At 43.1% G+C, this 15129-nt stretch overlaps 1 protein-coding gene across 2 annotated transcripts in view; it reads right to left on the bottom strand.

Annotated features, from left to right (window-relative positions):
- Positions 1–15129, bottom strand: part of lrpprc (leucine rich pentatricopeptide repeat containing) — a 66260-nt gene that overhangs the window by 43024 nt on the left and 8107 nt on the right. For both annotated transcript variants that reach the window (XM_022763792.1, XM_022763793.1), the window contains exons 12-14: positions 3059–3177; positions 2882–2972; positions 1422–1491 (exon numbers count right to left, since the gene is read on the bottom strand). In XM_022763792.1, the coding sequence (XP_022619513.1) occupies positions 1422–1491; positions 2882–2972; positions 3059–3177 (280 nt within the window). The remainder of the gene's footprint in view (positions 1–1421; positions 1492–2881; positions 2973–3058; positions 3178–15129) is intronic.

A 15129-nucleotide genomic window follows, 5' to 3' on the forward strand; every position in this document is an offset into this window, starting at 1 on the left:
CTTTAATGATTAAATTATCCCCTGACCTTGTCTTTGACAGGGGCAGGTCCCGCATTGCAATGACACGGCACTCATGTGCACACACGCACACACACATACTCCACAAGTGACAAGCCCAATTACGACCCTGTCAGGCAACCTAACAGTCAGAAAGTGTAAATGTGTGTGTGTGTGTGTGTGTGTTCATGCAATGTGAGCAAAGCAAATGGAAGAGAGGAAGCGGATTCAGCCGCAAAAAAGACAGACAAACAAATAGTGGATATACTGTCTTAAACTATCGAAAGAAAAACCTGCAAAGATACACACACACACACACACACACACACACAATCTGGTTATCTACATTTAGTTGTGGTTTTGAAACAAGAAACTCTTGCTTCAACCATCTGCTGTTAAAACCACCCCCATTTTTTCCTTGAAAATACAAGCTGCAGAGGAGCTCTCAACTTAAAAGAAAAAAGAAAGAAAAGGAGTTGTTTTATTCTTATTTTTCACATGTCCTTGAACTAGAGTAGTTCACTACTAAAGTATAAAACTATGCTGCCAAGAGCAGAACATTCAGTGCTACTATTAATTTTATGACCTTCAATGTTTTAAAAGGATACATTGCACCACATAATCTTTATTTCATCCTTCGTGGTAGTTAGATTATCAACTGTTAATTAACACGTCAGCGGCAACAAAGAACGTACTGGCTGAATGGAAATTTCAAAGTTGGGCTCAACTGAGCGTATTTGGGCTTTTTAGTGGAAGAAATAACTTTGAGCCCTGCAGACAAGTCAGCACTTTTCTCTTTGACTCACCTCCAGCCTCACTCAGGGGCCGGAGTGTTTTTGTGTGGGTGTGTGGTGTTAAACTGTAAATATTCATAAACACCCTTTCAACAAAAGCCCAAGGGTTAGACCCTGGTCCTAAGGCTAACTGTGTGCGTGTGTCTGTGCGTGTGTGTGTGTGTGTGTGTGTGTGTGTGTGAGAGAGAGAATGTAAGAGAGAGAGAGTGAGATCAGTCTGGGGGTTTGGGTATATGGGGCAGTGCTGGGCATCTGCTAATTTACATATCTCCCACGGTGCTTTGGGGGCGAGAGCTGAGGGATGACGGCCTCCATATGCATGAGGCATTGTGCGTGTGTGTGTGTGTGTGTGTGTGTGTGTGTGTGTGTGTGTGTGTGTGTGTGTGTGTGTGTGTGTGTGTGTGCGTGATGGAGTGTTTTTTTTCCCTGCAGCTGCCCATACACAGACACTGTAGATGGTGTGATAGGCTGCACATGTCATATTCGTAGCATATGCCACAGTGACTGCCAATAGTGCTACAGGCCTCCCTTAAATGCCAGTCAGGAGTTATGAGGCAAAATATGGAGAAATGTAGAATATCAAATGATTGAGGACACATTCAGACACAGACTGTGGTCTAACTGACTCACTTTCTGAAGCCCAGGATGAGGCTGCCACGGAAATAGCTGAGATCCAACGAGGTGAAGGAGGGATCCGACACTGGAAGTGACAAACAGAAAGTGATTACAGAGAAAGAGGACAGACAACTTGTCTTCATATGGATTGATCGATGTGATTACTACCAGGCAGTAGAAAAGGGCTATATCTTCAGGCCTCTTATTTTGACCACTAGAATTACCACATTGTGGTTGTATGCCTTTGCCAACCAGCCAAGTTGCAGGAAATATGGTCAAAATCTCTCCCTCTGTTCCTGAGTTACAGCACTGAATAACGGCCGGAAGTGTTTTAGCAGAACACATTATGATGTCACTGTCAAGTTGAACTTTGACCATTGGGATATAAAATGTCATCACTTCATTTTCTTTCTATCAGACATTTGTGTTAAATGATGTCAAGGTGTTACTGAGAATGGGACGGACGTATGGATCAACCTGAAAACGTTATGCCTCCAGCCCTGGCTGTCGCAGGTACGGAGGCATAACAAATGAAATATACAGCCTCGTTTTAAAGTGTCTCAGTCACTTCCCCAATCCTGAGTTTCCCAGCCTGTTTCTTTAATCTGCATGCCCAAACCCAAGAAATATAAAGTAAAGAAGATTTCCATGGCCACACTCAATGACTATTTCATTATCAATTATTCTACTAATTCTTTTTTAGATCTGGTATGAGGGGCCGGGGGTGTAATCTAATTAACTGTGAAAAATGCCAGTTCCAGTGCCCAAGGTTACATCTTAGAAATGTTTGAAGTCCAAAAAGCCAAAAGAGTTCAATTTAAAATGATATAAAACCGAAAAAAAAAGCTGCAAATTCTTTAACTTTGAGAAACTGAAAGCAGCAAGGGTTTGGCATTTCTTGCTTGAGAAACTTTTTGAGGGAAGCATTTTGAGGGTGCGCTCTGTTTCTGGCAACACTGCATTGCGAGGAGAGATATACTAAATGTTGAAAAGCGCTGAAGACTTTCTTCATGTGAGGTGAAGAAATCCATTGGGGACACTGTGAAATACATAAAAGGAAAGAGAGCGATGTATATGAAAACCAATGGTGGATGTTTGAGACTAAAACGAGATGAAAGACAGAAAACAAGAAGAATCATCCATTATTTAACAGCCTCCTCTATCCCGTCCCACTGCCAGTTGAGGCGCCTCTCGTTCTCGCTCTTTACATATTCACACAGACTAATCTCTTAAAAGGCCTGATGAGCACAGAGGAGTAAGTGGGCAAGTGTGTGTGTGTGTGTGTGTGTGTGTGTGTGTGTGTGTGTGTGTGTGTGTGTGTGTTTGTGTATTTGTGTTAACACTGCGCCGATTAGCCTGCAGGCAAAGCAGCAATTTTTATGATGATGGGTGCTCAAGATGCAGTAGAGCTTCTTTGGAGTGTGTGTGTGTGTGTGTGTGTGTGTGTGTGTGTGTGTGTGTGTGTATAGACTTACACAGGGGGTACACTTGGGCCAGGTTGGACACAGCCAATGAGCAAACCTTTAAAGACAAGAAGGCCACAGACTGCAGGAGGACACCTGCATCCTAAACAGAGAGAAATGCCCTTTTTGTCAGCAAAAGTTTTTCACTTGCCACATGTGAACACACAAACACTGACTTCTGGACTTTACTTGGAAGGCCTGTTGTGCTGCCTCTATGCTGGAGAAGGCGGGTACGACGTAGGTGGTCAAAGTCTCTGCATCGGGAGACACGCCGAGTTCCTGCATGCCCTTCATCACCTCCAGCACACCTACAACACACACAAAAAGTAATTAGCATTTTATTTCAAATCACCTTGATGTCCTCCAGAATAAATTGGTAGTGACAAATGTAACTCAGTGATTCGTGACATTTGGATCAATAGTTGAGGATGAGATTAGTTTCTTGTATGTGGATCCCAAAAAAATTCAGGAAAACAAACCTTTTCCTTTGGTTTTGTTTTAACTGAATCACATGCTGCGCTTTTACAGATATGCACACTGTGCTCCATTCACTTCATGTGCAGGCCTGGAGCTGTGTAACCACTGTTTAAGTATGGGTCTAAGAAATGAGCTGGTACATACTTTCTCACACACACACACACACACACACACACACACACACACACACACACACACACACACACACACACCCCATCGACAAAATGCTAATGGCTACTTCCCTCTCTACCTTAGACTGGTGGAATACGTGTACATAAACATGCACTAGGCCTGAAGTGGACTCTTGCACAATCGCCCAGCTCTCCAGCAGAGCCCTGAGGTCCTGCCCCGGGGAAGGAGGCCAAAACAGCCACATGCATATGGAACAGCCACTCACACACACTCAATATGCCCGCAAGTATCTGTGTGTTTGTGAGTGTGTGCACATATGGAGGAGGCACTGCAGCACTTTGCATATGTCTGGGAGCGTGCCCACAAAGGACATGGGCCTAAATGAGCGCATACACGCGTCCTCATGTGTGTTCATTCTTAGTGTGTGTTGCTATGCAGTTCTAGGACAGAAATATCAATACATCTATATGCTATGTATGACAGCATACAGTGCACCAATACACCTTGTTCCCATGCGGACTTCAGCAAACTACCATGAAGTGCTTCCTTGAGTTGACACACCTCCAGATGCTGTGTTTATTTACTCCACTCTGGTTCTGAAACACACACACACACATATATACAGCTCTGTGTTTCTGCATCCTCCTGGGACGTGTGTGTTCACCTGGCGGTCTCTCTCTTTAGCTGAATAAAAGATGAGTCCGAGGCTTTTATATGCCATTAAAACCTGTGGCTGGGGCTGCATTACCCCAGGTAGGGCTACCTGAACCACTCCATCCATCCATCCAGCCTTTCCCTCCTTCCATATCACTCATTCATCTGCCCCTCTCACTATCCATCTATCCTGCTTTCAAGAAAAAGTAAACAGGCGATCCTCCTCTTTCTTCTCAATGGAGGATCCATCCGTTCTGCCATCCACCCGTCCATTCTTACCCCCTAATCGCTTTCATCCGGCCCTTTTTTTTATGAAAGAAGAGAGGGAGCACCTGCCTTCCTCCTGAATAATCCATAATCAATTTCACGGTGAGCCAGACAAACAGAAAACAAGTGAATGGAGAGCTGGACGTATAAATGCATAAGCCGCCCTTCTCTCCCTCTCTCTCTAGCGCTTTCCAGCTTCCGCACGTTAGCTTTCATGATAATCAGCACTTTTCAGTTGTCCAACAAGCATGTTTGTGTGTGTTGTTTTTTTTTTTTTTTTTTTGCAAGTCAGGTCTGTGACCAAGAGCTTTTAACCCTTCAAACCCCAAGTTGTTTTTTCTCAGTTTTCACTCCCTTTACTTACAGGCTTATGGCAAAGTGACCGCATGTCTTAGCTAAGCGGTAATAAGTCATTCTACTAAGAAATGCCACACGTTTGCCATTATGGAAAAAAAAAAGTACACATTTACACATGCCACTTTCATGTCTGTACGGTATATGAAGCTGCCACCTGCAGCCGGTTATGTTAGCACAGAGACAGGAAACAACTAGTTTGGCTTTATCCAATAGTGAAAAAAATCCAGCTATCAGCACCTCTAGTTCACTAATTAAAACTGGTGACAAAGTATAAAAACAATACGTTGTGGTTTTTACAATCCTCTGGGGTGCTGTAACTTTCTGGATGTTCTGCCGGTTGTCTGGCAAATTCTCGGTGACGACAGGGAGTCCAGAAAGAGAGCGGGAGAGAGGAAGTGCTGCAGTCGTGCCTGACACAATGATGTCTCAGTGGTCTTAACTGACTCAGCTATGACAGTGCACAAAGTCTCTGTAGTCTAATATGAACTTGCTGGAAAGAGAACTACACATAAAGGGTTCAATAAGTAAATGATGAGGAAAAACAGAAAAGATACAACAGAAAATAATATGTGGCATTATACAGTGTCATTTGTACAATTCTCCCTCTGAGTCTTCACCCCATAATCTTTATATGGAAGAAATCCTTTTTCCCCCCCGTCTGAACAGTTTACATAAGGATTCGGCACAGAGGAGAACTGAGAAGAGTAGAGGCCTCTCCAGGTTGGTCAGCATAAAGTCTGACATACCATCCGGGCAAGAAGTATCAAAGTAGTGAGTTAAGCATGGCAGTGGTCACAAGATATCATCATCAGAGTCATGTCTTCAGGTTAACTGTCACAGAGGAGAAGTCAGGACGGGGAAAAGAGAGGAAAAGAGGAGTGGAGTGAACCGGTCGCTGTCATCTCCTCCCATCCATGGACATGAGTACCTGTCACTTCTCCTTTTCTTTCTCCAACAACACCATCTGTCTCTCCATCTCTCTGTATCTATGACTGTCTGAAGGTGGACTGTGTTGGCTGTGAGGCAGCGACGGGTTGTTTATTTAAAAACAGGAGAGAATTCAAGAAAATGTCCATTTTGTGAGACAAGAAAAGCTGCAAGGTCATCCTCACTCACTGCATTGCATTTTTGTCTTTTAAGCAAGGCAATGTTTGGCTCTCATCCCAGCAATTAACAGCTGATGCTAGACTGGAGCTCATGCAGGACTGAATTACAGATTGCTGCGGTGGTGCCTCGACAGAAAGGGCTGCATTAAAGACAGAGTGAGAGGGTTGAAGATGAGGTCACATATATAAGGTAAGGTAATTGGGGGGGGGGGGGCAGACAGGAAGGAAAACAGACTGGATGAGGAAGCCTTTACATTTCCCATCACCCAAAACACACACGGCTAGAAACACTCCCTTCCTCTGCAGTCTCCCCTCCCTCTTTCTCTGGCTCCACCATGTCAGAAGTGATAAGAACGCGCTGCGTCGCAAGAACTGACAAGCGGTCACTAGCTGGCGGCAGGTGGGAAGTTCGGCCCAGCATATGCTTCTGCTAAACCCGCCAAATCCACACCTCATCAAAATGCAAAGGGATTGTTCCCATCCCCTCCCCTCCTCTCCTTACACCCCCCGGGAGGGGGGGTGGGGGTAAGGAGAGTGAAAGGGCGGAGGGGATGGGGAACAATACCCTTTGCCAATTTTGTGAGAGGGGTGTGGATTTGCGGGTAGCTGATAGCATCATGCTGGGCCGAACTTCCACCTTGCCGCCAAGCTAGTTTAGACCGCTGTCAGTTCTTGCGGACGCAGCGCTGTTCTATTCAGCTTTCTGACATGGTGGAGTCCAAGAGAAAAGAGGAGGGAGACTGCAAGAAGGAGTGTTTTAGCCGTGCGTGTTTTTGGGGAGTGGAGAATGTAATAAGGCTTCTCATCCAGCTGTTTTCACTTCATGGTCGTTGCCCCCGCGCCCCCCCCCCCATACTTACCTTTACCTTTTATGTGCTACCTCATCTTCAAACCCTCTCACTCTTGTCTGTTAAATGGCAGCCCTTTCTGTCGAGGCCACCGACCTGCATGCCAATCTGTAATTCATGTCCTGCATTGATGCTCTCAGTCTCAGCTCAACATGTTAATTTGCTCTGAGGATAACCAAACATTGCTTGCTAAAAGACAAAATGCAATGCCAGTGAGGCTGAAGGCACTGACCTTCGCCAGCAGTCCTGTCTCAAATATTCGTCTCCTTATAGTACATTTTCCTAAACTCCTGTTTTTTAACATAAACATACCCGTCGTCCTGCATTTTCACAGCTCAACACAGTCCACCTTTCAGAGCACAGTTCATAATAGTTCAGAGAGATGGAGAGCAGATGGTGTTTGTGTGGAGAAAGGAAAAGGAGGAAAGTGACAGGTACTCAGATGATCGCAAGTGGATTGGGAGGAGATGTGACAAAGCGACCTGTTCTTTCATCCTATCTCTCTTTTGCCTCTCTTTCCCCCGTCCCTGACTTCTCCTCTGTTGACAGTTAACCTGAAAGAACTGACTGAACTTGATCGTATATTCTTTTTTTTGACCACTGCCTATGCTAGACTTTTCACTACTTGATACTTCTTCCCGGACTGCCGTATGCTCAGACTTTTCATGCTGACACTAACCTGGAGAGCCTCGTACTCTTCATCTACTTCTTGCCTCGTGCCGAATCCTTATGTAACTGTTCAGACGGGAGGGAAATAGAGGAGTTTCTTCATATAAAGATTATGGGGTGAAGACTCAGAGGGAGAATTCGTACAAATACACTGTATAATGCCACATATTATTTATCTTGTTTGTGGGATCTTTGTCGGATGTGTTTTCCTCATCGAATTATACTTATTGAAACCCGTTTATTTGTTTGTTATTTTTTCCATCTCTTCCGACACAGTTCATATCTAAGGACTACGTAGAGGCACTCTCCTGGCTCGCCACTGCGTCATACGTGAGTCCACGTTCAAGGACCACGCTCGTGAGCAAAGGCGTCATTCGTGCTCAGGCACGCCACTGCAAGCACTTCGCCTCCTCCCCCTGACTCTTCTTTTCTTGGACTCCCTTTGGTCGTCCCACTTGGCCTTGAGAATTTGCCAGTACCATACCTGCGCTAGAACATTTCCAGAAAGTTACAGCAACCTGTCTCTAGAAGTGATTGTCTAAAAACGTCTACAACGTATTGTTTTTATATTCTTTTGTCATCAAGCTCTCTTCGAATTAGTTGAACTCACGAGGTGGGCTGATATGCCTTGCCCGTATTTTTTTTTCTACCTATTGGATATAAGTCCTAAACTTTAGTTGGTTTTCCTTGTGTCTCTGTGCTAATCATTACACTCGCGACTGCAGTGTAGCAGCTTTGTCCAATATACCCGTACAGCGTACATGTAAATGTTGGCCATGTGTTTACACATCGTGTACTTTTTTTCCTTTGCTCCATAAGTGCAGCAAACGTGTCTGGTCATTTTTCTAGTAGATATATGACTTTTAATTTCCCGCTTTTAGGCCTAAGAACATTGCGGTGCACTTGCCATCACTTAACTAGAACACTGGTAATGTTTAAATTGAGGGAGGTTGACAATAACGTGTGAGCAACACAACATCAGCACACAACAATAATGGGGTTTTGTGATACGGGTTTCAGAACTAAAGCTCTTGTCACAGATCTTTGTAGTTAAGACTCAGCAAAAAAAAAAAAAAAACAATCACCACAACAAAACACATGGCTTGGTTGCGAAGCAACTGCGCGAACAAAGTTGCACTGCGCGTATCACCTTCGGAAAATAGAAAACTAAGACACGTTTGCGGCGGCAGTAGCTGCACTTAACTCGGCGTAGAGAGAGAGGTGACGCACCGGAAGGGCGGTGACATTTAAATACAATATTATCTATAGACGCTTTCCACTTTTGTGCTCTCGTGCTAACACAACAGTACCATTTGGGCACTTTGTTAAATCCTGCTCCTCTGATCTTCCGGACACTCACCCGCTCGAAATTGATTAGTCTCGCAAGTCTTTACAGAAAAAGAGAAAGAGACAGGACAGGCTGACCTATTCACTGCCTACTCTTTCTTCAATAAAAAAAAGGGCGGAATGGCAAAAAGGCGGGAACATATTAGGAGGGTACACGAATGGAGGGGGTGGAGGTGGCCAGAACCGAGATGTGAGCATCCCTTTCTCCATTTTATAAAACCAGAGCATGAGGAAATAGAGAGGCAGGATCGCTGTTTATCTCTTGGGTTTTACACTATATGTAATGAAGTACAGGAAATAGAAATGTGAGAAATAAGATTTGGACAGGGTACAAAAGATCAGAATAGAGAGATTACTGAAGGAACCCCAGGCAGAAAGACCGAAGGACATTGTGATGATGAGACGTAGAGGGTTAAGTAGAGATTAGACCTGCACGCACCTGATCTTAAGGCGGATATATGCGTTATTGCAGCCACCAGCCACAAGGTTTTCATATGCATTATAAGAAGCTTATCGGACCTACACTTTTACTTTCCAGCCAATTAAAGATAAGATGCAGACCGAGCAAATGTTGTCTTTTGTGCCTTGTGCCAGTATGTAGAACAACGCAATCACTGCACCAAACAACAGGAACAAGGAGCATAGACAGAAAACACAGAGCTTGTACCTAGGAATATAGTTGTGGGTGGTTTTGTGTTTTCAGTCCAAACAAAGAACGTGGAGTAAATAAACACAGCATCACACCATTTTAATCTACCAGCTGGTTAGGGGTTTGTGGTTTCACCCACCTTCAAATGAGTAATAAGCCAGCTAAATTCATATGAGTTAGTTGGGCTTGCTTTGAAGTCCAACTCGGATAATGGGAACAAGGCGTGGTAATTGCTAAGTTATGGCAACTGTGCTAATCTGTCATAACTAGGACATATGATATGTATGCATTATCAATTGATATTTCTGTCTAGAAAAGGCTGTCATTAAGAGGCGAACAGATCACACTAATGATATGTTTGTATATCATCATATAACAAACGATGTAGGTGTGTTAGATTTACGTCAGAGTGGTGTAATGCACTCTTTACATTATCCATATAAAGATCGAACTCTCTGCGAATAGTCCTGTAGAAATGTGCTGGGAATCCTTACCGCCTCTACCAAGAACAATATGACAAAGTTGCTGCATATAGTGCCCACTATCTGTTCCTCTCGAGATTAACACCATAGAATGCATAACCACTTCTCGACAAACTATCTAACAGAATATTAAACTTAAAGCGCGTACGACTGTCCTGCCCTAAATAATTGTATTCGCTGCATTGTGTAGGTGGTTGTAGGTTCCTATCTATGACAATGGTAGGCTGTCCTCTTTCCTTTCCTTTGTCCTCACTTGTGAACCCCCCGAGTCGAGACCACCCTAGGCGAAATCCTCAGGGATCTGCGGTTGGAAGTAGAGCTGGGGCGAGTTTTGGTGCTCTAAGAGTCCACTTTTCGAGGTAGGCAGGTAGGTGCAAATGATTTGTGATGAATACTCACGAAGCAGCACGTCCAAATCTACCCACACCAGTACTTAACACCGTTTAACGAGCAAGAGGGCAAGTGAGCCATTAGCAGTTTGTCGATGGGACTTTGGAGCTGTGTGATATGTGATATGTGTTGTTAATAGTATGTTTTGTTGTGTAGTGTCGTAGTGGTGTGTGTTGTGTGCACGTTGTGTGGATGTGCAACAAGTTACTGGCTCAAATCCTCGAGCTCATTTCTTAGACCCATACTTAAACAAGTGCGTCTAAGACAGCACGCTCCAGCCCGGCCGTTGCAAACACATGAAGTGCCGAAATGAGACACAAACGTAATTGACATATCTTTGAAAATGAGTGACGACGAGGACATCTGGTGCATTTCTCTCAGTTGAAATGAAACGGAAGAACCAGAAATGGAAAACGTGAAGAATAACAATTTGCTCACCTCCATCCATTAATGAAATTAGGTGTAACGCTCCAATTTAAAGAAAGGAAAGCCGGGAAATACGTGGCCCATCAATGGGCCTGCCCCTGTTAAAATCCATTAAAAGTTAGCTTTTTATTCAAAGTTCAATTTCCAAGTCTGTGGGGAGTGCATACATACAAACTAAGGCTTTAAAGTGAGAGAGGTTTTGCTATTGAATTATGCCCCTTAAATGATGTTATTTCCTGTGGTGTTTTTTTTAAGTTTTAGGGATCAGATGTTGGGTTATAAGCCCTATTACTCTGCAGAGCAGAGACTGGTTTTAAAAAACATCGAAAGCCAACGTGGGAGTTGCCTTTGAAAGCAGCAGAGAAAAGCTCATAAGGTTTTTTACCTTCAAGAAGATTTATCCTTGGTACGATAACACATCTGTTATTTATCCTGTTGCTACAGTTTTTTAAAGTTATTTTCATAGCCTATTTTTTCTTAAGTAAGTGCTTACCGTTAAATTAGTCCCAGGGAAATTCCAGTTTTTTCCTACAAGTCGTAAGTGGCATTTATCTTTCTTTAAGAGTGTGTAATATGTTGAATGGGTGAAAAAAAATAAATAAATAGAATATTGGCATAAACATCTCTGAATGTAATTCTCCTGGTGAAAAACTGCCTTTTTTCCAAGTTTTGTGTATTCCAACCCACATCATGTGAAATCATTCCATGGGAAAGGTAAAATATAAACCCAATTGAGTAACCTGGTGGAGCAAACAAGGTTGGCCTCCTAATGATAGTCGAGCAGAAACCCTTTGTTAGCGAGAAAAACAAAGCAAAAAGGGTCCTTTGAACTGAACTCTGGAAAATTGAAAGAAAAATGATTTGGGGAGAGATGCCTGGCCATGGTGGGTTTTTGTCCTCCTATTTTTTCAGCGGGAATTGGAGGGTGAAAAATTTTTTCAAACTGGTCCAGACTGACCAATAATATTCAGTCCAACAATGAGTGATGTGAGGTCTTATTTGTATTCATCAACTGGGTGTATAAGACTTTTCTAATAGTTGCGTGGAGTCACACACAGCATAGGTTCATTCTCTAATTGATAAACTTAATGTTCTCTATTCCTTCTCGCGTTGAGGAGCAGCTAATACTGAACCTAGGATCCTCAATCATGATCCTATGACACCTTCACCACGGTGCAGGAACGGTTTACATTTTTTATTGTAACACTACCACCAATTGTACCTAGCTTTCTGGAGGATCATCAAGGTGTGATTTTGTTATAGATAATATTAAATAATGCTCTATAATTACTTTTTTTGTGTGTTTGTTATGGTACTGAGGTGTGCGGCTGAGAGATGCTCACTGATGAAAGAGCCATAGGGTCTCATTCTAGCTTCGGCAAAAGAATCAGGCGAGAAACACGTGAGTAATCACGTGCTGTCGGCTTTTCGAATATATCACTGGAATATGCACTCAAACACGAGATAACTTGTGGAACCTTACAATCTTGATCGTCGGAGTTAACCAGACGCAAACTTATCGTCAGCATATCATACGCAGGAGCACAACAGGCCTTTCCAAGTAATAGTCAGAAGCTCAGGATGTTTAGGTTGGTGTTTTCACTATGTGGAGCAAGTGGAAAAACTTTGTGCTGACAAAAAGGGCATTTATTGGTTCTCAACTCTCTGTTTAGGATTAGACCACTAAGTGTCCGCGGTACACACAGTGCCAGAGTTCTGACTGGCACCGCACTTTTCACGCTTGAGTCACTTTAAAAGGTTATATGCTCAATGGTGGCCATTGATGTGATCCGCAGTAGGGCTCCACTTGGCCCAAGTGTACCCGCGCCCTGGGGTTTGTAAAGAAGTCTGGTTATATGACCATTCGTACACACCCACCCAACTACACACACACGGACACACCACACACCAACACGACACGAGCACATACATCGACAACACACACACTTAGTACCGCAAGAAAGAAACGTCCTTTGAACTGGCAGTCTATAGAAGACTGACCACATGCCTTATGTGCGATTTAGTAAATAAGAGTCTTGAGTCTTCTGTGTTATTGCGACTTGCAGGCTAATGCGAGGTGGGCACAAGCCTTGGAAGTGATCTTAACGTATCTATATAAACACTACTTAGCTAGAATCTCTCACTCTTTTACACTCATCGACTCTCGCGCACACCACCGTCCACATCACCACACATCCACTACCTCCCATGGCACAAAGCACACCTCACACTACACATTTCCGATGTCTTTTTGTGCCCATCTTTTTTTTACGTTCATGCTCTGTGCGTCACTTTTATTTTCTAGGCCTTTTAAGAGGGGATTAGTCCTGGTTGTGAAAATATGTATACGAGGGATTGACTTTGAGATTACGATAGGGGCCGTCCTCAATACTTGGGCGAGTGTTTGGGACGTTTTGAGGAGTAGAGGGTGTGGGCGTTTTGTGTTGTTGGAATTTAATTAACAATTACAAAGAATTCTGAATTATATACAAGTACTTAGTTTTTTCTCCAGTCTATTGTCATCTCACTTCGTTTTAGTCTCAAACATCCACACATTGGTTTTTCAATATACAGTGAGCTACACACTTGCGCATCATATAATACTGTTTCCTTTGTTTATATAGTATTTACCTCACAGTGTCGCCCGAATGGATTCTTCACCTCAACCATGACAAAGTATATAGGGTGGATCCTTCTTTATACCTTCTAGCTGAGCACGTTCTCCTTTTACACAAACAAATATTTAACTGTATAGTTTTCTTCGCCCTCTATCCTACAGGGGCTGGGGGCATAAAATTGGCAAGGACTCAAGCATGTTGATCCGTATATGAAATCGATGTAGCGCAGGCCCTCAAATGCTTCCCTTCAAAAACGTTTCTCAAAGGACTTAGTAAATTGAACCAACCCATCTGGCTTCTATATCTTCATGTTAACTCGAAAGTATAAAAAGTAATGTTTGCAACCAGAACAGGAGGATTTTATTATTTTACAATGAGTTTTCCTTACTATAGCTTCAATTTTAAAATCTGAATCTCTTTTGCAGCAGTTTGCCTTTATAGGATCACTTAAACAGTTTCTAGAGAATGTTAACCTTGGGCACTGGAATTGGCAGCTCCTCTTAAAAATTTCTAAACAGTGTCTAATCTAAACGATTGACATCCAGCTCGACTGTAGAAAGGTGAAAGTGGAAAACACCTCCGGCCATCCTGTCATACGCCTTTTTAATGATTCGTAAAAAAGGGAATTAGTAGACAGTGAGATTTGGATAAAAGAGTAAATAGTCTTGGGAGTGTGTGCCATTGGAATAATACTTCTTAGACTACTTTCTCACTAAGTGTTTCCATACCGTCTGGATTTAAGGGCATCAGGGCCAAGCATTGTAAAGAAACAGGCTGGGAAACTCTATAGGAGGTTGGGTGGTAATGTTTGAATTTGAGGACACGTGGGTGTAAGAAACGGGAGGGCTGGGTGGATGGAGGGGGTGTGGGTGCTATTTTTCGTCTCACTGCCCCTCCCGTACCCTCCGCCGCGACACGCCCCAGGCGCTGGACGCGCCATACACAGAATTTCATTGGTTAATGAGTGTTTTTGTTTTCCCCATCATCCGTCGTCCCCCTTTTAGGGTGGTACTCTAGTAAACAACTTGACAATCATATTATAAAAACACATAATTGTTCTGAATAAAGAAAGAAAAATAGGAAAGTGATAGACTTTTTATAAATAATCACCAAAATAGGATAAAGGGGCATATAGTTTCAGACTTTGACTATGTGAGTAACATCTATATATGTTGTTTCTGGTCTAAAGACATTTTTCTTTCCGGCCGTTATTTCAGTGCTTTGTAATATTCTCAGTGAACATGAGGCGGCAGAGAATTTTGAAGCCTAGTATCTCTCCCTCGCACCCACCTTGCGCTGGTCTGGCCACACCAGAGCAATTACAAGACCACAATGTAGGTAATTCTAAAGTAGATACAAAATAAAGAAGACCTGGAAAAGATTATAGCCCTATTTACTAACTGCACATAGGTCAGATAACTCCACAGTTCTCTGATCTATTCCGCGAGTGAGTGAAGAACGAAGTTTGGGTGTTTTTCCTTGTTCCTCTTTTTTTTCTCTGTTAATATTCTACTTTTCCTGTTTTGTCACTTCCAGTGTCTGGTATCCCTCTTTCACCTCGTTGGATCTTCATGCTATTTTCCGTGGTTCATGCTCTTCATTTCTCCTTGGGGCTTTCATGAAAGTGAGTTTCCTATTTAGATCCTACAAGTCTGTTGTTTGAATGTGTCCTCTTTAATTCTATTTGGGATATTCTAGCAATTTCTCCGAGTATTTTTGTGCCTTCATAACTCCTTGACTGGGCATTATAAGGGTAGGCCTGTAAGCCGACTAATATTGGCAGATCAACTGGGCATTATTGTCTATCGATATGACATTGTGGCAATTGCTCTATCACG

This window comes from Seriola dumerili, unplaced genomic scaffold, assembly GCF_002260705.1.
Source record: "Seriola dumerili isolate Sdu_G_001 unplaced genomic scaffold, Sdu_1.0 BDQW01000478.1, whole genome shotgun sequence".
Lineage (NCBI taxonomy): Eukaryota > Metazoa > Chordata > Actinopteri > Carangiformes > Carangidae > Seriola > Seriola dumerili.